The sequence below is a fragment of the Malaclemys terrapin genome, chromosome 4, assembly GCF_027887155.1.
Source record: "Malaclemys terrapin pileata isolate rMalTer1 chromosome 4, rMalTer1.hap1, whole genome shotgun sequence".
Classification (NCBI taxonomy): domain Eukaryota; kingdom Metazoa; phylum Chordata; order Testudines; family Emydidae; genus Malaclemys; species Malaclemys terrapin.
Genome location: NC_071508.1, coordinates 123,604,590 through 123,627,928, shown reverse-complemented (window position 1 = coordinate 123,627,928; position 23,339 = coordinate 123,604,590). Strand labels below are relative to the sequence as shown.

At 41.4% G+C, this 23,339-nt stretch overlaps 1 protein-coding gene across 1 annotated transcript in view; it reads right to left on the bottom strand.

Annotated features, from left to right (window-relative positions):
- The window catches only part of SLC24A4 (solute carrier family 24 member 4), a 142,728-nt gene that overhangs the window by 30,915 nt on the left and 88,474 nt on the right, over window positions 1-23,339 (bottom strand). The window contains exons 3-9 of the mRNA XM_054027793.1: window positions 9,789-9,865; window positions 8,587-8,661; window positions 5,900-5,984; window positions 4,335-4,438; window positions 3,493-3,567; window positions 2,527-2,552; window positions 1,629-1,682 (exon numbers count right to left, since the gene is read on the bottom strand). Coding sequence (XP_053883768.1) covers window positions 1,629-1,682; window positions 2,527-2,552; window positions 3,493-3,567; window positions 4,335-4,438; window positions 5,900-5,984; window positions 8,587-8,661; window positions 9,789-9,865 — 496 coding nt within the window. The remainder of the gene's footprint in view (window positions 1-1,628; window positions 1,683-2,526; window positions 2,553-3,492; window positions 3,568-4,334; window positions 4,439-5,899; window positions 5,985-8,586; window positions 8,662-9,788; window positions 9,866-23,339) is intronic.

Sequence of the window (23,339 nt, the reverse complement as noted above, 5' to 3'; positions counted from 1 at the left end):
AACTTCTTCACGTTCTGCAGGCTATAACAGAACCATTACACAGCAACTATTTTTATGACATCAGTCCTGAGCTGCTCTTCTCCTTCCTTAAAGGATTACCTCCTTATCTCTAAACTCTTATGAGTAGCTTTCTGATTTAAATGCCGCCATTGAAGAAGTCATTTAAAATATTTATTTCACATTATAATGCATGTTATCACCCTTTTGACAGAACTGAGAGGGAAGAATTTCTGTTGCAGTGAAAACTGCCAAGCAATGAGGACTTTATTTCCCAGGGAAAGAGGAAAATAAAGCCATAATCAGGTTCTGCATTGCCAATGAGTTGCTCCAATGCAGATGCAATGTCTTTGGGGGTTGGATTTGTGGGCTAGGGGTCTGTCTACACTGCAGTTGGGAAGTGTGACAGTAGCATGTGTAGACATACCTGAGTTAGCTTTAATCTAGCTAGCATAACAGTAAAGACAATGAGGCAGCTGCTCGACTATCTGGGGTCCCAGGTGGGCAGGACTAGCCTGTACTGCCACGACTTCACTGCTATTGTTACTTGAGCTAGCTATGATCTTGCTAGCTCAAAGCTAGCTTGGATATGTCTACATGTGCTCCAATCACACTTCCTGATGGGAGTGTAAATATACCCAAAGACATACTCACTATGCAATGGCCTTTTCACCAATGCTGTGCACCAGCATACAAGAGGTGTGATTCTCAGGAGGGTTCTCTCGCCCTGTGGACTGACAGGGACAGCACTCTGGGGACAGTTGGCTAAGCCCCACCATGAGAAAGAATTCACTCTATACTGACCCTTCTGGTTGACCTAGTAGTGGTGCTGATGGGCTCAGGAAGGCCCTAGTGTTGAAGGGGAAGTTGAGGTCACACAGGAGATAATTTTGGTGGGCTCAAGGTAGGAGTAAATGGGAGGGCGAGAAACAAAAAGTGGGTACCGACTTCTCCATCTCTTCAACTAAGCAGACTATACCTCGTCTCCTCCCAGGGGAGGGCTGATTCATAGATTCTGAGGAAGAGTGAGGGTGAAAGATAAGGATAAGGGCATCAATACATGACAGGTCTGGCAGGGAATGTTCTTGTGGTGAATCCATGCTCAGCTGGCTGCCTGGAGGCTCCTTCACATGGTCAGTCCACAGAGATTACAAAAAACAGGACAAACTGCTGGTGTTTGTAAAACTAACGGATGCTTAGACAGGGCTCTAAAACAGGAAAGTTTCCAATTTGCAAGGACCCACAGTTACTGGTGGTGGTAACACTGGGAGAGCAAGACCAACCCTCCAGAAAAAAGCCTCTAAAAATACATGTGTGTTCTGTTTTACTCATAACCTCCATGCTATTTTACAGTCATGGAGCTAGAGAATCCATTTTTTGACCTTTCTCCTCAGCCACCTCTTAGACCTGCTGTGCCCTATTATACAACAAAAAATAAACATCCAAAGATTTGCTGCTATCTGCAGTACATACTCCAAGAGTGTGTTGATCTAGCACAAAAGTGGGGGAGGTAAGACAGGGAAATGAGATTGTCGGAATTCTCCTCAGCTGGAGATCAGAGCATGTTGCAATTCCAGAGAAACAATTGCCAAATTACAATTAAAGAGCACAGAGAGGGGAGAAGCACTTACTTCATGATAAGTATGTAGAAGAAATACATAACGATGAGTATAAGGCTCTCCCACCTCAAAGAGAGAAAAGGAAAGGAAAGGAATTAGTAGGGTCATGCATGCTGCTGTAATCTTATGGTATTTTCAGTAGGAATGTGCCATGGGTAAGCAGTATGGGAAGTGTTCTCTGCCTTTGTGTGCACTGAATTCCTAGTGGTAACATTAGAGGGAGTTTCAAGGGCCCAGAAGAAGCAAAACTCCTTTGGGCTTTGAACAACACACATATTATGTATATTTCACTAAAACATTTTAGAACTGTGCTAGAGCTAAGGAAGACAGAGCTGCACCATGCCAGAAGCAGTGACCAGAGCCATTCTGCCAGCAGAGCTTATCATGGACTCTGGAGTGGCTCTTATGCCTTCTTTCAGGAGATGCAGCTTGTTCTCCCACAGATCCAGGGTTGGCTTGTCAGCTGGGGTGGGGAGGGGACGGGGGGAGGGGAGGGCCTATGGTATGTGCCACCACTGGAAGTGCTAATACTTCTCTATAGTTTCATCTCAAAGAGCACTGCAACGGGATTTTGGCTGCCCTGGGTGCAGGTGTGTAAGGGGATGAAAGTGCTTCCTGCACCCCATGCTGCACCCTGCGTACTCAGGCAGGAGCAGCTGGGGATGGCTGTTAATGTTTTCTGGTTATTAAATTTTCCTTTAGTTTTCACTATTTATCATACCAAAAAAACCGTAATTAAAGACAGAAAGCGGTATCTCCCTGGGACAAATCCAGTGCTCGCTCACACCCCATTGGCCTCACTGCCAATGCACAGGATGTAAGCACTAAATTTGGCTAAACTGTGATTGTAGGTACTGATCAGTGACATGGAGAATACACACTAATTTGAGAAATTAACAACACAACTTACCATACTATTTGCTCATCATATATGAACTGGAAGAAAAACAAACAAACAAATTGACCATTTCTCCAGTCCCACTAAAAACTGGTCAGCTGCACTGTACAGCAGGCGAAGAATCTTCACAGCGGTGTATTTATATATTTGCTATACTGTCATTTCCAACCTGAAGCTACTGGAGCTTTCTCCTTCCCACTCTTCCCATCCCAAACCTTCTACTGTACCTGCGGTCAATACTGCAACACCAACCCTACAGCCAAGATTTGGGCCTTTCTTAGACGCTGCTATTAAAGTCACTCAGCTAAATGGTGCATGAGAGATACACACACATACACTGCATATGATTGAGAGTGAGCAACCATGTGTCTGGAAGACAGGTAGGAGGCTCGTAAAACAGTGTGGTCTATTTTCCAAGATCAAAGGCATTAAGTCCTTTCAAAATTTGCTCCAGAATTGCTTCTCCAGCCATGCAGCCACACAGCTGGGCCCTCAGAACAGCAGGTGATCCCAATTTAACTTCATTTTATGCCATCCCTTTGGTTGAATGGGCCATTGCTGTTCTATTTTTATTATGAATAAAATAAATTAAGATGAATCTCCCCCTCCCTTCCACCAAATACTTAAATATAGAAATGTCAGAGTTACTACACTCTTTGGAAAAATATAATGGTCATTTCAGCTGTGCCCAAACTTTACCTACTAAACTCTGCCTGTATTGGCAATTAATCTGTGGGACAAGCCTAACATGTACTAGAAGCTGCAGATAACAGCCACCCTGACTCTTTAATATGGTGTGCAATTTCTAAATCCCAACATGCTCCAAGAGAAGCTACTTGGATCAGAATGGAACACTGCAAGCTGGGACCTGTAGTTTGTGCGAGGCAGTGCTTAATTTGTAATGAAAGAGGGGCCGGGGCTCAAGCAATTTTTTTTTTACTTTAATAACTGACGTGGCAAGCCCAGAGGGACACTTACAATGATAAGAAGGATCACAGAAAGTGTGTAGTACACTGAGTCCCTAAACACAGACCACCAGGTGAGACGAACCACCTGAAAAGAAGCACAGTTTTAGCCGACAAACAACAGTGATTTCAAAAGTTTGCAAGTAAAACTAAGAGCTTGATCTTAAAATATTTAGCTGCATGAGTAACTTTACTCATATGAGTAGTCCCTCTAAAGCCAATGGGGATATAATAAGGATACATTAAAATTACATGCCTACATGTTTGCAAGATTAGGCCTAAAATGTATCTATAATTACCACCATTAATAAAAACCTTATAAATGTCTCCCTTGAAATGTATTTCTTACTAATGGTATTTTCATTGGTCGTGGTTTTAGGTGAACAAGAAGCAAAGCACAACTTGCTGCAGTTCTGCAAATGAACAATTCCCTTTTAATTTTATTTGGGAGGTATATCAGATTTAATATAAAAATTGTGATATTCATGAATGCCTCCTACGGAGAAGGGTGAGCAAATGCTTTACGGTATAAATAACTCACCACATGAGTCAGGAAGGATTTTTCCCCTCCCCATTTATACTGATTAATTGACTGAGGATGTAATGGCAAATGGGAAGGAATCACCTTCCTCTGAATATCAGGTACTGGCCACTTTGGAAAGCTGAGACAACCGCTATTTTGCAGTATTACCTATTTGTAAGATGTGTCTGAATTATTTCTAACATGATCACTTCCCTTGTCTTAACAGCACTTTCATGCTCGTTTTCCATTAGCATTCCAATATTTCTCAAACATTTTCCGTACAAAAGAAAAAACTAAGCAACAGGAAGCCAAAAACAAGGTAACCTACTAACCTGTCCCGCAAATATCCCACAGACGCCAATAATGCAAAGGATGTTGAAAACTGCTGACCCAACAATAGTCCCAACTCCTACATCACCATGAGTGATAAATACACCTGCAGAGAGAGCAATACATTCACAATTAACCCCTATCACTTCATTACTGGCAATGCCTATTTGTTCAAAACGAGTATCAACTGTGAACAACAAAAATCCATGATCATTTAAATGTTTAACCAAAATTAAATTAATAATGAGTGCACATATCAGCTGCGCCTTCTGAAGTTTTTGGGATAGTTAGCAGCTATTTTGTATGCATATTTTATCAAAAGGAGATGTAAAATACCTCCAGTGATATCAGAATTCTACAATGTAACTGACTTCAAATGTTACAATAAAGCACAGGAACTTTCCCCTGGACAGTTAACATTTAGATTTCTGTCCCTTTAACATCTGCAGGGACGGCACTACCTTCAAAGAACTCCTAGCAGCCACCTTGTGTATAGTCTGGGGTGCTACTCTTGATAGGACATATGGTCTAGTGGATGGAGACTTGCCTGAGACTCAGGAGACACAGGTTCAATTTCTTGCTCCACCATAGACTTCCTGTGTGACATGGGCAAGTCATTTAATGTATCTGGGCCTCAGTTACTCACCTATAAAATGGGGAAAACAGTATTTGCCTGCCTCACAAGGGTGTTATAAGGCACTCAGATACCACGGTAACGGGGGCCATATAACTATCTAACATGACAGAGTGCAAAGAAGAAAGCTCCCATGACAATTCTGAAGTTTTGTTTTCAGCTAAAATAATCTTGTTTGAACAAACAGACTTTGATATTATGGATCCTGTGATGCTATCACACCCCCTCTATGTAGGAGAGTGTATCTGTAGATTAGATGCCGTGGAGTAGATAGATGATATGGCCTTATGTGGGCTTTACTATATTTATGTATATTCTCCTTACTGTGGGACAAATTCTGCTCTCACTGATGTCAATAAGGTTGCACAAATGTAACTGAAGGAAAATTTGTTCCAGCGGATGGCATTAAAATCTCAACTTTCACCACCCAGGTATGTTTAGTACCAGCAGTATCTTCTCAAATCTTGAAGCGTGGTAGTACAGTATCACTGCTGCAGGTTTTGAGTATTGAATGGTGTCAGCTGCAGAATGGAACCCAGCAGAACATCAGAATCTAAAACCTGTTAACTCAGTTATCTCCTGCTCTAAATATAAGGAAGAATGGTGGCACTTTCATATACCACTGCATGGGAAACCACTCAATAATACAGAGGGGCAGATCTTCAGCTGGTGTCAATTGTCATAGCTCCACTGAAATCTAAGCCAAGGATCTGTTCCTGACTTTTAATTTGTTTGCAGTGTTGTTGTAGCCATATTGGTCCTGGGATATGAGAGAGACAAGATAAGTGAGATAATATCTTTTATACAAGTTACAAGCTTTCAAGCTACACATAACTGAAAAAGAGCAGAAGTTGACCCAATAAAAGATATAATCTCACCTACCTTGACATTTTAATGGCAACTGTTGCACATGCTATTGAGCAGATCCCTTACCTATTACAGATGCAAATAACTCTGGGGTCGAGCTTCCTGCAGCCATGAAAGTGGCTCCAGCAACATCTTCACTCAAGTGTAATTTCTGAAAGAAAAGTACCCATTACTTCAGCATTGCTGGTCTTTTTACATAGCACACTTTATAGCTATAGATAGAATCCTTTTATTTTCTTGGTCACAATACCATGAAAGAATGAACTCCCACTATGATACAGCTCAAAGGTTGAAAAAGCCTATATATGAGATATAGACAACATGCTTTGGGCATATAAAATATTTATTCCCTAACCTAGTGGGACACCAGTTAGATAATATTATCCACTTACATTATAATATTTGAACTAACCAAGCTGACTAGAGAAAGACCACCCAGATGGGGATTCTAGAAGGTGGAACGCTCAGGAATGAACAGTTTTTAGAATGAAGTCATGAGTAATTCAAGAGTTACAGGGGATACCTAGCTTGTAAAATTTGGTAACAGAATTAAGTGAGAGTAAAATATAACCTATGTGAATATGTCTTGCAAATAGTAGGCCTGATTCTGATCTCGCTTATTCTAATGTGAACTCCAATGAGGTACATGAAATTAGAGCAGTGTAGAACTAGAGAGAGGACTGTGTCCCATAGACAGATCTATTTTTAATATACTGCTTCTTGAGCTCTAATCTGTATGCAGTTACCTTAGAGCTTTTGAGCCAGAACCTCAGTTGGTATAAATGCACTTAGCTCCACAATTGGGCTAGGCCTATTCACACCAGGATCTGAGCTGAGGATCTTTCCTTTGCACTATAAATGCAATATTATGGGAAAGTTTTTCCTTTTTGAATCTCTAGACTCATCTTTAATATCCCATCCCACTTCTAAGGACAGAAGAGTGCCTAGTGATAAACGAAGCAGATAAGAGTATTTTTCAGGCACTCTGCAACATTCTGAGCTAGCAGGAAGGGCTTCATAAGGAACTCATGGCATAGAACACAACACACAGCTCTCTAAGGGTATGTCTATATTACCCGCTGGATCGGCGGGCAGCGATCGATCCAGTGGGGGTCGATTTATTGCATGTAGTCTAGACGCGATAAATTGACCCCCGAGCGCTCTTCCATCGACTCCTGTACTCCACCGCCGCGAGAGGTGCAGGCAGAGTCAATGGGGGAGCGGCAGCAGTCAACTCACCACAGTGAAGACACCGCGGTGAGTAGGTCTAAGTATGTCAACTTCAGCTACGCTATTCACATAGCTGAAGTTGCATAAACTTAGATCAATATCCTCTCCCCCCACCCCCAGTGTAGACCAGGGCTAAGATGATCTATCACCGATAACATGGCTGATAGAGTTCAGCACGGATGTGCTAACTACTCTGGATTCTTGTTAGCTGTCTAGCATTCTGGAAATACTTAACAAGCAGAATAGATTTTATGAAGGATCGACAGCAGAAGCAGCAACATTATGGTACATCTTAAATATCATGTATCTAAAAGTATGCTATGCTGATAGCACATCTGAAAACAGTAAGTAAAGATCACTGCTGAATACTTTGCAAGTATTTGCTGCTACAATCTATCCTTACATCTGTTCTCCTGTTGATAAGGCTATGTAACTCCTACTGATGTTTGTGGGCGTTCTGTACATGTGTCCAGAGGAGAGGAAAAAAGATGCCTTATTAGCTAGAACAGCTGGTCAAAACATTTCTGTTAATATGAAATTATGTCAATCCCCACTCTCCAAATAAGGTTTTCTATTTTACAATCAATTCTATAGTTGGTTGGAAAATTTTCAACAAAATAAATTTTGGATCAAAAGTTTAATTTTCCCCCCATCTTGATCAACTCTAACTAGTATCTGATAAATAAGTTTGTAAAGTGCTGTACATTAATGTTTTAATATAATAGCAGATTATTATTCTCAATTGTGTATATATTATATATTGCACTACATTTTCTAGTAACATTTCACAGATCTGGTTCAAGTGGGCCCTGTACAAAAAATAACCGACTTCATTAGTTATAATAACTATATTCTCCCTTTCCAATTATTCATCCTGCATTGCCTTTGGGTGGGATTTTCAAAAGTGCTTAGCACTGACTTAACTATGCTCTTACTGAAATTAATAGTAAAACTCTCACTGACTTTAGATGTGGCAGAGTTAAGCCAATGCTGGGTGCTTTTGAAAAGTCTACCTGATAGTTATTTCAATACATTAACTTTCTTCCACCCCTCCACACCCAATCCCAACAGGCCAGAAAAACAGCACAAGCACATCCCTTCCTCTGACTGATTAGTCTTGCTGGCAGAAAGACACCCATGGCCAGCAAATTAATATAAATATTTCTAGCTCTTCTTTTTCCAAGTGGCTTTTAAAACAAGGATCATAGTAACAAACCCATCTAATCCTTACATCACCCCCTATACTGCCCCACCAATGTGCTTCAGACCTGTGACAGGAGGAAATCATTTGGCTATGTCCATTCAGTCATTAGCCTCTTTGCCAAGACAGCTGTCAAGAGTGTCAATTAGCGCAAACTGTAGTGGGTTTGTGATATGGAGCCCTGTCCACCGGGAAATGAATGGAGGCCACCAAACTCATTTCTAACAAACTCCAGACAGCCATTGGATGGTACAAAACATCCAAACCTAAAACCTACAGGAAACAGATTTACAAAAGGTGGTTAAATTTCTCTGTCACTTACCTCACAAATTTTCTCTAACGAGGGAACAAAGAAGTCATCGCATACTATAGCCAAGGCATAGAACATATAAAGAGCCTGTTGGAAAAAATAAAGTAAGAAAATGTTACTCAGTCACATCATGTAAAAAAGGGAGAGGAGAATGACAGGATGTTTATTCAAATAATGTAGAAACAATCTAACATGAATATGTGGCTCCATTTCTATCTGCTACAAAAAAACTGTATTGATGAAGTTATGGCATAAAAATATCAATATGTTCTTATACTTAACAGTATGCTTAGAAAGCGAGGGCTTGGAAAGTTAGGGAATAATGAAAAAGCAGTAATTTGTTGTAATTGGGTGCCATGGTAGAGTAAGGGACATGATAATAACAGACAGTGCTTTGGAGGAAGAGCAGTCATCACTCATGTTTTCAATTAATTACCTGGGTAGGTAATGAAGGCAAAAGCAACACCAAGACATTCCATGTGCAAAGAACAATCACATCCTGAAAGAAATGGTCCCTGACCTTGGCTCCCATTTGCAAACATCTCAGGGGCTGTGATAGTCTCGTGAACACATGTTGTCCTCCTGTTGTTCTATGTGAGTTATGTGATGCATATTTTCACAATGGGACCAATCCTGCAGTCCTCACTCAAGCAAATCTCCCATTTACTATTACTTTCCCAGAGCTGGGACTGCAAGACTGAGCCCCAAAGACCTTTAAATGTTTTTGGTTTCTGCAATAAGACATCAAGCCCAGTACCACGTTACCAGATTTCATCTGTATTCCTTTAGGCTTTAAAGGCCTTATCCTTGTTTCTTTTGCACAGATGCACAATGGACAGGAGAGGGAACAAGGAGACCCCATATCATCCATTCCTGCACAGAGGGCAACCGGAATCCATACCTGCCCATACAGGGTGAAATCCTAGCTCCATTGAGATCAATGCCAAAACTTCCATTGATTTCAATGGGGTCAAGATTTCACCCCTAACTGAGATGAAGGCATAAACAAATAAATTTAGGCTTGCATGAACAGTTTTTAAAGTGCTCCAGTCGCCTTCTGCTATTTGAGAATTGGGTTGCAAATGCACTATTAAAAATCTGCTGATTTACAGAGTTCTACTAAGAAAGGGCAATGGGACTGGGTAACTTCTTGCAACTTACTAAATAAATAAAAAAAGGAAAACCAAAAGGAACCAAGGTAGGACAAAACTTACACCAATAATATGAAACAGCACTGCTCCCTCCTGCCGATCCTTATTTGTAAATACATCTTCAGGAAATTCATTAATTGCTGAAAGAGAAAAACAATGATTTTAAAAAATATGTATAGGTCTACCTGGAAATTTTATAAATGAAAGAAAGCAAAATAAAGATGGATATTTAATACTGGTCCTAAATTAAAGGAGAAGGTGACATCTTCATCAACGACCATATCATTTAGTTTGGTGCATCACAGCCTGCCGAAGTCTCTTCAGTTCACTAGGATAAAGCACGGAAGATCGTCTGCTGGTGTCAGTTGTCATTTGCTCCAACAGTTTAAAGCAATATTCAATAGCTGCTAGGAGTTTCCTGCTCACAATGCCTCCCTTTTACTATTTTCTCTTCTAATTATACTTCTGAAGTAACCAGCAGAGGGGCAAATTCCCCCCCCAAAAAACAATATTCCTGGCTTCATGTATGCCTCACCCCCTAAAAAAACATGTAATGGCTGTAGTCTGCTATCCACATAGATTATGGTGCTATATAAATGTTTGCATGTCACTTTACAGAGATTAAATAAATTTACGGTGCATACCCAAGAGCTTGCAATCTAAAATTAGACAAAGAAAAGGATGTTAGATAAAGGAAGGGGTGGGGAAAAAAGGAAGGTGAGGGTTGAAACATAATAGGAGTCAGTTAATAGATGAAGAGAACCATATAAGCTTTGACTTTATAAGCAGTGACTGAGGTAGGTCAATAGGAGAGGGGTAGCTCAGACAGAAGTGGGAAGTCAGTGATGGAAAGAAAAGAGCAAAGAAATGTGTTTTCAAGCAAGTTCTGAATGAGAGAGAGGCTGCTTGCAGTAGTTAGATGGAGCATCTTCCATGCCTAGGTAGCAGTGTGAGAAATCTAAGAGCAAGAACACCAAAGAGTGGAGATAAAGGAAGTAGCTAGGCATCCCAGAGGGCAGAGGGCTGTGGGTGAGATGGAGAGCAACCAAAGATGTGAGGCAGGCGGGGCAGAGCTGTGCAGAGACTTAGGCTTTGTCTACACTACACAGCTTTTAGCAACACAGCTGTGCCACACAGCCGTGCCACTAAAAGGCGCACAGTGTAGCTGCTGTTTGGCGGCAGGAGAAAGCTCTCCTGCAGACCAAAAAAACTTCCACCTCCCACGCACACCAGCACTTTTCGTCAGTAAAATTTTGTCATTCGGGGTGTGTGTGTGTGTTTCTTAGCACCCCTGAACGATAGAAAGTTTTGCTGACGAAGTTCCAGAGTAGACAAAGCCTTAGGAATGACGTTGAGGATTTTGAACTTTATGTGGAAAGAGAGAGAGTCCATGAAGAGGACTGGAGATGAAATGGTCAGAGCAGAGCATTATTTTAGCCACTGAAAGCTAGATTGATTGGAAAGGTGACATTTTCATGCAGAACTCCCGATTGATTTCAGCAGGGAGTTACACTTGTGGACTGATGGTAGGAGATGGCTCAAAAGTACTTTGAAATATTCATAAATGTACCAAAACCTGATGGACAAAAGCCAGTGTCTACTTTGATCACTTTACCCATAGCCAGAGCTTTTCTTAATGGTACTTGCTGAGGCCTGCTTCTTCGAAGTAACAAATGCTTGATATGATGCCTACTTTACAATGTCCTTGCAAACACAACATTTAATGCCAGTGCATTCACTGTTCTGGTTTGTGTATATTCTTCAGTTTCCAATATAATTCTGCAAGCAATACACATATACATGGAGACCAAGATTTTCAAAAGTGACTAGTGATTTTGGGTGCCCAATTTAAGACACCTTAAAGGGGCTTGACTTTAAGAAAGTTTGAGCTCTTGTCCTTTGCAAATCAGGCCTTTTTAAGGTGGCTCAAGATGGGCATTCCAAATCTGAGGCATCCAAAATCAGTCATTTCTGAACATTTTGACCAGGGAAAATAAAGTACCTTCATATCACTATTTGAAAAGACCGAGTTATTTAACATCTGCTCAAGGATGTATATACATGGCAAACTTTTCTTGCCCCCTGAAAGTAATTTATATAATATATATATTATATAATTGCCTCAGTGCAAATATGAAACCCTCCCTGCTCTGTTTTCATGCCTACAACCACAATTATTTTTGCATGAGACCATTGGCAGCAGGAGTTGTTTAAAATCAGAATTAATAAATCTTATCTGCCTTACAAAAGGCAAAGCCACTGTTTTGTGAAATCCTGGAAATCCTCTGACCGAAAGCTACCGTAGTCAGTGGTCTATAAAAAATTAAGCATAAAATAAAAGTTCAACCAGATGTCATGGAGCAATGACTGTACTGCGTTTCGTTAGCCTCTTTCATAAGGTCTGCACTTCAAAGCCAGTAAACAGCATTTAATACATAGAATTTGCCCAGGATTAAGATGCAATTTTTTTCTTCATCACACATTTAGTCCAGGAAAAAGACAGTACTTTAAAAGATATTTTGTTTAGACATTTATGAATACAATTCCTTATTTCCAATCCTTTGACAAACCATCCAACCTATGTCCCACTTCTGTAACCATTGGGAGAAACTGAGGGAGCGATGGATAGTAAACTTTCTGGTAATCCAGCACATCAGCAGGATACTACCCAATCCCTTGTTGAGTTATGAAATGTCATTCAAGGGACTGAAGAGTGCTTACGTGCATAAATATCATCAACACACCAGTTTAAGGCCACCAGCTTAAACACCACAGATCAGATTCTGCTATTAAGTACACTTTTGTAAAAATCAATAATTTCACCGAATAATTTCACAAAGAGCTGTCAAAACAAAGATAATATACAATTAAATGACCCAGCAGCTAGGAAATCTCGGATCTTCATTTGGATGGATTTGCCTGTTGAACCAGCACAAATTCAAATACCTTTAAAGAATCAAAACAGATGGATAAATAGCCTCTTTTTATATTTTTATTACTATTTCCAGCAAGCAAGGAAGAGGAAAGAGAGAATATCATATATATATTGGAACAAAGATTGTCGCATTGTAATATTTTGAGACACTGTATTAAGTAGAACTGGATGAAATTCTCTGAATCATTTTTTCAGTGATAAACACAGATTTGGCAACACCCAAAATATTTCACAGATTCATGTTGGTTTCTATGAATTGTTTCAGTCCAAAAAATTAAAATAAATTCTGTAAAATCATTTTGTTTTGACATTTTTCAAAACGGTACACTTTTCATTTAAAAAATTTCCCTTTGCTTTTTAAAAAAAACAACAATAAAAATGTTTTAAATGGTCAGAAACAAAACAAAAACATTTAATTTGACCTGAAATGATTTTTTTTTTCTTGAGTCTGAGTCACTGAAATTTTTGGAAAAAAAAATCCACTTTTGGATTTATCTAAAACTAATTTTTCCTCACAATTTTTTGGAAATGTCTGCAACCAAAAAATCCATTATTTGCACAACTTTACTATTAAACTGGAGTGAAAGTGACATTCTTAATCTCCTGCTGGGAGACAGTGTAGGATAATCTATAAATTACTATTAGTCAGTGTTACATAATCTGCAGTGGCTTTCGACAACTTTGTAAGAGGCCAAAACAGCCTTTTATATATGCAAGTGCTAGAGCAGAATAGGTTTCTCATATTACTTAGTACTTGCTTTAGCACTGTTGTAATATTTGGGCCTACAAGTTTACCCTAATTGTGAGCTCAACAGTGAGATGTGAATGAAAGATCATAAAATATCACATTAACCTATAATGTAAATGTTGATGGGGAAAGGTGAAAAGTGGAGGCAGAAAGATTGGGTTAATCCAAACAAAAAGGCCTACTGATATAGCTCAATGACTGCGTAAAGATCATGTCTGGTAACAAGAGAAGTGTGGAACCGGAAATCAATAGACTGAAATTGGTGTATCAGAAATTAGGCCTACTTGGTGGACAAAATAATGAGCAGATGCGCCATTCCATCCATCACTTCCTTTTGGGATCCTTAAAAGAAAAGATTCTGGTAGGAGAATCATGTTGTCTGACCAACAACTGCCAGATGGGAGACAGGTGGACTGAAAGGAGCAAACTTCACCATCATGGCTGCCAACCCCACTGTCTTCTGGGACTCAGGGATCACTATGACACTGTTGGGCCTTTGTTGTGCTGATCCTGAGAAATATCCTGCCCGAACTAGGCCAGAGAGAAGAACACGGATGACATCTCCTCCTCCAATGGCTCTGGCTAAATCCCAAACATCACCTGGAACGTGAGACTTCCCGCCCCCACCTCATATACACACTTCCCTCCAGTCCTCTATATGTCCTCTTCCTTCCCCACTGTATTTCTTCTCTTTTCTATCCTTTCCTACTTTCCTTTTGCCTTCTGTATTAAGAATCTAGTTTAGCTGACTGAGACTGTATTTTGCAATGCTGATATAAGCCTGTGACCAGAGAGACAGCTAAAAACAATGCTTTATACATACGGTTGCCAACTCTCCAGGATTGGCCTGGAGTCTCCAGGAATTAAAAATTAATCTTTAATTAAAGATTATATCATGTGATAAAATCTGCAGGAATACATCCAACCAAAATTGGCAACCCTACCTATACAGTCTAATGCTGGTATAAATATGCCAGATCTCTGAGTGGCTGATAAGGCCATGTGCTGTGATTCTGTATTTTCAGCAGTGAGGTTGCATGTAAGAATCAACACCAGAAACATAAGCTGCAGTTTCTATCTTTCTGTTCTTTTCTTTTCATGTGTGTTTGTCTTGTTTTGTCATTTAGGAAACAGGATCAGACTTTATCAACAGCTCCAGCCTAACTCAACTAACTTCCCTCCCCCCCAAAAGACAGTTATTATCATCTTTGACACCATCTAAGAGCCTGTCAGACAAGAGGTTTTCCTTCTAAAGACTCTCTGAGGCCAAAGGGAAAGGGAATAAGCGATACTGTTACACTGGAAAGCCTTACTTCATATTTTACATTTCAAATGTTTTAACTGTTTTTCCTTCTTGGTCTGTATCTTTATTAAAGAATTAAAAATTAATTGTGTGCATCCCATGGAACTAATCAGGCTGAGGTCTCTGTACTTGGAATTCCAAACCTTGTTTAAAAACTACTAATGTTATACAGTAACAGGGTCATGTTAATGCCTTTGACTCTCTGGGACCATGTATTCTATCGAAATTAATACAACAACACACATCACTCCAGCAATATATCAATATATCTTGCCAATTCAATGTGATTTAACATCATTCCCTCATGTGGCAGCAGTGGGCAGTACTTCTGGGATAATATTCCAGCACCAGCAAATATGAGAGTTTCTACTCTGCTACAGTAATTGCCAAAAGCAGAATTTTCCAGAACTATTCCCCCAGGTATGTCAGCTCCCAGTGAACATGGGTTTAGATGCATATCTGCTCATTAACAAGTAGAATTAAAACCGACCATGTTCACAAAGAATAAATACTGAAGGAAGGATCCTTCCATCTTCTGGGGATGGGAACTGTAGGTGTCTCTCCACTATTTTCAGCTGAGATGGGAGGGGAAGATTAAATGGAAAGCAAGGTGTACAGTATGACTAATTCTGCCAAAAAGGAACACCCACCAATTGCTCTGAAGACAGTTGGAAGTACATAAATATTCTCCCTAACAGGACAGTTCCAGGCAAACTACTACAGATCATCCTGTTGTTACCTTGTTCTCCCAACCCACCTCACCCCAGCTGTCCATTATCCCCACCTTTTGAGTCCTGATAAACTAGCTTATAAATTCTCATGGACAAGAGCACTGTCTCTTATTTGCCTGTTCAGAGAGTAGCAGAATGGGCCTGGACTCTTATCCAGGTTTCCTTGGCACTACTGTCATACCAATTAATAACTGACAAGAATAATAGTTACTACAGGGCTGTTATGTGAACAGAGGGCAGGGGAAGTGGCTGACAATTTCATGAATGGCAGGGGAGGTGCCTAGGACACTACCTTTCTGTACAATTTATGAAGGAGCCTGAAAACTCTCTATACTGAGCCATGAACATGGAACACAAAGAAAGAGAGTTAATCACCTTTAAAAGAACAAACCTGGAGGGCTGATTCTGCTGAGCTACCAAACTACTTATAATACAAGCACCAAAATGCAAATGGAAGTGTGTAAATAACAAGTCTCAAAACAGAGTTTAAAAGGAGTTACAGAAGTTAATCCCCGTGCCTCACTTTGATTGTTTACCCTGGTTTTTAAGTGAGGATTTACAGAGCAGAAGCCAGGGGGAGCCCGTGCACAATACTGACACCTGCCTATATTTAGGCTGGTTACCAGATTATTCCAGTAGGCACTGCTGAGTAGCATGAGAGCATTGTTCCCATATGCCCTGTCTATACTGTTGGAGGCAGCCTGCCAATGAACTAAGTTTCAAAATCTCATAAGCCTGATAGAAAATCTCAGCAGCCACGTGGATCAGCTGTTTTATAACCTGCCTTGGCATGTGATTTCTTCACTTTATCACCAGTTGATTCACTCACAGAAGCAAGAGACATACCAACTCTTAATAGGCTGCTGAACATAAAAGATATTCTACATTTTCCTGTCAGAGTTATTTACAATGGTAGCAGCATTCTGCTGCAGGGAAAAAAGAACTGCAATTAAAAAAAAAAAAGATGCATATGAAGGGCTCTTGGAGTAAGAGCCATGCTGGAAGGGGCTTGTGCAGATGCATTCATGACCCCCTTCCCTGCCCACCCCCAGCCACCTTGGCATGTGCAACATCTCTGGCTATGCTAACTTGTTCTCTCCCCAGTCGCTCAGGGAGGACATAGCACTGGCATTCTGGATGCACCTAGTGCAGGTGCACAAGGGAGTAAGGCAGAAGGCCTAGATTAGCTACCTACGCCTTCCCTCTCCTCCACCCATTCCCATGAATATGCTCAGAAGCAGTCAAAATCCAGCCCAAAGTATTACATTTAACACATTCCATTTGTTCAAGCAATGAGGGTAAATCCAGGTGATACTCTCCAAATACTGACTGTATTTCTAAATGTGGGCGCAGCCTTTTCTCTCATCACAGAGAGGTTGGGCCAAATTTTAAAGGCCTTGTGTTTATGCATGTGCCCCCCCAGTTACAGGGAGCAAAACCCCCATTTGCATGCAGAAACGAGCATTTGCATGTACAGAACCAAGTAGAGGAAGCTGGCAAGGGTAACAGGGTCACCCCAACACTGAAGCACTGCTCTGCTGTGGCTCTCCAGGGATGTGTGGGATTGGGGCAGGGTTGCAGTTTGAGTTTGCTGGGGAAGCAGGTGGGGGAGTGGGCAGTGGCAGATTAGCCACTGGGCCAACAGGGCCCATGCCCAGAGGCCCTGGCCAATTGGGTGGCCCCCAGAAAAATGGGTGCCCCTGCCTGCTCTGCCTGCCTGGCGCTCCTGATGGGGAGCAGGGTCAGGACGCTGAGGGGACTGCAGGCCATGCTCCCAAGCAGGAGTACCGGGGGGGACTGCAGGCGGAAGGGGTGGGGAGGGACCCTCCCATTTGCTGTGGACCAGGAACCCATAAATCCCTAATCTGCCTCTGGGAGCCAGCCTGCTCTTCTGACAGAACGATGAGGGGTAAACTCTGTGTGGGGAACATTGCAAAATTGTTTCCTTCAGCTCTCTCCCATGCAGTTTTACCCCAGGAACAATGATCCATCCTGTGCTTTGTAGCATTCTTTTACACATAACACACTGTCAAACCAACACGAAATCCTTGTTTGGGGATGGAATTAAAAAAATCAAATGTTATTGAATTAATTAGCATTATTATTTGTAGACCAGGAGCACCCAGGGGCCCAAATAAATTCAGGGTCTCATTCTATTAAGCATTGTACACACGTATAGTAAAAGACACTACCTGCCCCAAAGAGCTGACAATCTAGAAGGCAAGATACAAGAGCTGGGAGAAAGAAACAAATGGAGGAAGGAAAGAACACTGAGTAGGTCTCTTTATGCGTGCTCGTATCTCAGCAAAAAACAACCAGCACCAAAGCCCCACGCATCAGAGAATAGATTCATTTTATAATAGCTATAAAATAAAATAATAACTTGTTTTTCCAAATCATAAAGAAACTTTAAAAATGAATCCACAGCTTTCTGAAGACACACACAAAAAAGGACATATGGGATGAGCCAGGATGACATCCATCCCAGGCAAGATAATGGAGCAGCTGATATAGAACTTAAAGGATGGTAATATAATTAATGCCAGTCAATACAATTTTATGGAAAATATATCCTGTCAAACTAACTTGATATCTTTTTTTGATGAGATTATAAAGTTGGTTGATAAAGGTAATTTTGTTGATTTTGTTGATGTAATAGACTTCTGTAAGGGCTTTGACTTGGTACTGCATGACATTTTGATTAAAAACTAGAACGAAATAAAATTAACAGGACACATATTAAAGGGATTAAAAATTGGATAACTGACAGGTCTCAAAATCTAATTTTAAATGGGCAATCATCATCAAGCTGGTGTGTTTCTAGTGAGGGACCAGTTCTTGGCCCTATGCTATTTAACATTTGGAGATATCCCATCTCCTAGAACTGGAAAGGGCCTTGAAAGGTCATTGAGTCCAGCCCCCTGCCTTCATGAGCAGGACCAAGTACTGATTTTGCCCCACATCCCTAAGCGGCCCCCTCAAGGATTGAACTCACAACCCTGGGTTTAGCAGGCTAATGCTCAAACCACTGAGCTATCCCTCCCCAAGCTATCAATGAAAACACAATCATCACTGATAAAGTTTGCAGATGATACAAAAGTTGGGGGAGTGGTAAATAATGGAGAGAACAGATCACTGAGACAGAGCCGTCTGGAATATTTGGTAAACTGGGTGGAAACAAACAATACAGCTAAATGTAAATGTACACATCTAGAAACAAAGAATGCAGGCCACGCTTACAGGACGGGGCTGTGATTCTGAAAAAGAATTGGGGGTTGTGGTGGGCAGTCAGCTGAACATAATCTCCCAGTGCAATGATGTGGCCAAAAGAGCTAATATTATCCTGGAATGCATAATCAGGGGAATCTCAGGCAGGAGCAGAGAATACCCTGGGAATTATTTGGGGAAGTTCCATGACCTGTGTTACTCAGGAAGTCAGACTAGATGATCACAGAGGTCCCTTGTGGCCTTGGGATCTATGAAAACGAATGTCCTGACCACTTTGCTCATTGATGTTCCTAAGGCATTTTTTAGTTTCTCTGTTCTAATCAAATTACAATTTGAGTAATGACATTCTATGTACCTGAATTCCCCCTGGGGGTTTAGTTTTTATGGTGGGCTGGATTTAGCATGGTATGTTTCTGTTTCTGCTGGCAGAAAACCCTGGCACACAGTCCCAGGTGTGAAATATCCATCAGGGGAAACGGCTCCAGGGGCAAAAGGCAGTCATTGCTTCCCCTCTATTGAAAATGTCTCACTGTTTTAATCTGTTACCTAACGTTGGGTACAGCAACCCTAGATGCAGTTTTTATATCAGCTCAGGCGTTTAAATGGTAAGGGTTTCAGAAATCAGGGTGAAGAGCTTGATATAGACAGACACTACAGCTGGTAGGAATAGAAGCAGCCTGAGCAGGGACTGCTGCACTAGGGGCGAGAGGGTAAAATAGGGCCCAGATGGGACCATACCTCTCCATCTCACCCCTGAATCCAGAACTGTGCCGGGGAGATTGCCCCAACTCAAGGGGCATTAGGATCCAGGTAGTGCCTCTCCTCCTTCCCCTCACATGGCCATGGGGGAAACTGAAGAGAGGAGCCAGCCAGGGACTGCAGCGGGTAGGAACAGGAGTAGCCAAAGCAGGGAGGGACCTCTCTCACCTTCACTCCGGTCAAAACTGTTAAATGTTCTCTGACCTCTGCCCTGTGCTGACTGGCTATTTGCTCCCCATTCCTGCTCAGAGTCTCTTACCTCAGCTTCACTCCACTCCTGCTCCTCTCACTGTCTTCTCCCCTGCCCTGTCCCCCTCCCTTCCCTTCCCTTCCCTTCCCATTTTACCAATCCCTGGCTAAGTAAATCCATCACTCCCAAAATATCGTGCAACTCACATGATGTTTGCCACTGTCACATTGATCATTCTGCATGCATTCTACACCTTTTCCCAGCCTGTGTCTGTCTTGTATATTTAGACTGGAAGCTCTACAGGGCTGGGACCATCTGGTACTCTGTTTGTACGGCACCTACCCCATTCTTGGTTGGCCCTTAGGTACTACCATAATAAACATGATTAGTAATAACAACAGATAATGTTTGTAAAGTTTGAGATGAAAGGCACAACATAAACATGAGCTATCATTATCTGACCCCACATTTTCAGGTTTGCGATAGCAATAAAATTGCTTACGAAACAAAAGCAGTTATTTTGACTAAAAAAATGCTGACTGGATTTATTTGAATTTCAATGCTAACTATGGAAATGGAACAAATGTGAACATCACACCAGCATACTGTGCCATTCCCAACATTCTGTCCCAGTTTCTACTTCGTTCTTTATCATAGAAAATTCATGTTGATTTTTATTGTTTTCCGCTGAACCTCAGTGTTTGGCTGACTACAAACAGGAATAATAATTATTTAAATCAATGGATTATCCTCTAAGTAAACAGTCTACAGGTCTTTGACTTTTTAGTGGTCCATCCCTAAACAGATTCAATACATTCTTATGTGTCTGTCTAAAAACACAAAAATGCTATACAGTACATTAATACTACACTTTTCTTCCAAATTGTCAGAAAACCCTAAATTCATGAATGCTGTTACATGGGTGGGCTCGGCAGAATTCAATTTTTATTTTTTTCTAATTTCAACTACATCGATTTTTATTTTTAAAGATTTTTTATTATTACAGTGGCTGGAAATGAAAGGAGGGGTAGGATTGGGGTTAGGATTAGGGCTGCACTGACCAAGGGGCCGCAGGGGGCTCCCTAAACATGGTGCTGGGAAGGCAGCAGTCCTGGCCCATTGCAGCAGAGATTCCCAGCCAGGACTTCAAGGAGGAGAATGAACCACTAGCCACAGAGTGCTGCTGAACAGTTCCTGCTCAGTGGTGCCATGATAGTGAAGATGTGGGGCTGGTGACACTGGATCCCTGCCAGTAGGGTTGTCAGGTGTCCTTGCTGACCGGGCTGTTAGAAGTCCGGTTGGCGACACAGCGGGGCTAAGGAAGGCTCCCTGCCTGCTGTGGCACCGCGCAGCTCCCGGAAGCAGCGGCATGTCCTCCCTCCGGCTCCTAGGTTTAGGGGCAGCCAGCGGGATGGAGTAAGTGGGGGGGTGGGGCCTCAGAGAAGGGGCAGGGCAGGGGGGTCATCCTCCTCACAGTCCTGGCTGGGGGTCGGTGCTCTGCCCTGATAGGACTGCAGCCTTCCCGACACCTGCAGGGATCCGGTTTCTCTGGCCCTGCAGCAGCATAGGGAGCCCTCTATAGCCTTGCGGTCATGGGACTGAGGGAGTGGGGCCATGACAATGGAGCTGCAGAGGGCTCCCCTTCACTGCTGCAGGGCTGGAGACACCCAGACTTTGCAGGCAGAAGGGGGCAAAGCTGCACTCCCATCCACTGTTATGGATTGACATTTTTTTCATCAATTTCATTTCATGCTGAAATAGACGTTTACCAACAGATAAAGTATCAGAGGGGTAGCCGTGTTAGTCTGGATCTGTAAAAAGTGACAAAGAGTCCTATGGCACCTTATAGACTAACAGACATATTAGAGTGTAAGCTTTCATCGGTGAATACCCACTTTGTCAGACTCTTTGTCGCTTTTTACCAACAGATAGTCATTGAAATCACATCCTGCCAAACCTATCCATGCACCACAAATTCAATAATGACAACTAAATGTTTCAAGGGGAGAGAGGGATGTCCCTACCCGAGGAAAACATTGTTCTTCATGGGCACTTGATACCCAGGAAAGCTGGTATCTTAACATGAAAATAATAACTCTACTTTTAATCCCAGATGTCAGCTGAAAAAATGACAGTTCCCAAGCTTTGAACTCTTGTTCCCATTAGACAGCTGTTTTTCAGTTTTGTATCAAAATCACATGTGGACAGTCCTCAAAATGATCATTTCTGCCTCTGATGCATGTTAATATACACACATTGGTGAAGAGCAATTAGGGACCAGCAGTTCAAAGACACATATCTGTTTGCATGAAATAACTCTGGGAGGAAACCCTGCTATGTGTAACTCTGTAGTAAGAATAGTTAGCCTGACTGCCCAGCCTGGGCAATGACAACACATAACAATGAAGTCTAGCATGAAACACCACTGAACCTTTTGTACGTAATCAATTTAATGTTGTGCAAAGCCAAAGATGAAACTTTCTATCCAAAGCTGAGTACCATATGGCAGGAGGCACAGTAAGCTTCCCATTCCCCAGCACAATCTGTAGAAATTACTAGCAAATTTAATCTCTGCAGTATATTAATTCAATTTGCATTATCTATGCCATGGCAAGTAGCAGTTTATGAAGCAAATGACTGCCTCAATTCTTAACTATTAAATACATTTAATACGTGTACTGTAAGATAAAAAAGGATGGTGTATTATTGAAATAGCCTTAAAAAGCTCTCTTTCCATCAGAATGAAATTACGGATATTTCTATAAAAGACAGGATTAGCTACAGGGAAAAGTTACACTAATGCCTTATTAAAATATAAATTTACATTTAATTTCTTTTTTAAGAAAACTATTTGCACTCATTAAAGCAGAGTCATAAAATCAAATAAAAATATAGTAACAATTATCTGCTGAAATATGGAAATTTGAAGCATATGATACATTCACCTGAAGCAGCAATGCACTGTATCAGCATATCAGAGAACAGCATTTTGTGTGCATTGGTCCATCTGTTAATGTTTTTAAACTCCTCAAGCTTATAAAAGGACTCATAAGTTTGGGGCCATTGACTTTTTCTCCCTAGTTCCCATTTGCTTTCTTCTTTAGAAAAATGTCTTTAAAGAACTGGAGATTTTCTATCACCAGACTGGTTTTCTTTCCTTTGTGAGAGCACCAGGATATCTCACAGATTAGTATTAAGGATAGCTTGTGTCTGATTGCTCCACACAGCAGCATGTCAATGTTATTATTGCAAGATAGCAGCAGTTAGGTAACAAAACCATGGTAACCTGACTAGAAGAGAAGAGGTGATCTGCAGTTTCAAGCTCACCATGAAACTGCTAGATCAACTCAAGTCAAATGTTCTAAATCAGCAACAGAGAGAGGTCAAACAGTCTGTGCTTAGTTTTGGTGCACTCTGTATGTGTTCTATCTTCTGCTTTATTGTACAAGGTTAACCAAGAAAAATCAGTTTGATTCCAGCACATGCTGTTAGTATCCAAAATGTACTGCCATTTGACAGCTATTCAGTTGCTTATATGAATGAACTGGTGGTTTCAGTGGCCTCTGGGAAATGAGATGGTGTCTCTTAGTCCAATGATAAGTGGGGGTAGGGATAGCTCAGTGGTTTGAGCATTGGCCTGCTAAACCCAAGGTTGTGAGTTCAATCCTTGAGGGGGCCACTTGGGGATCTGGGGCAAAATCAGTACTTGGTCCTGCTAGT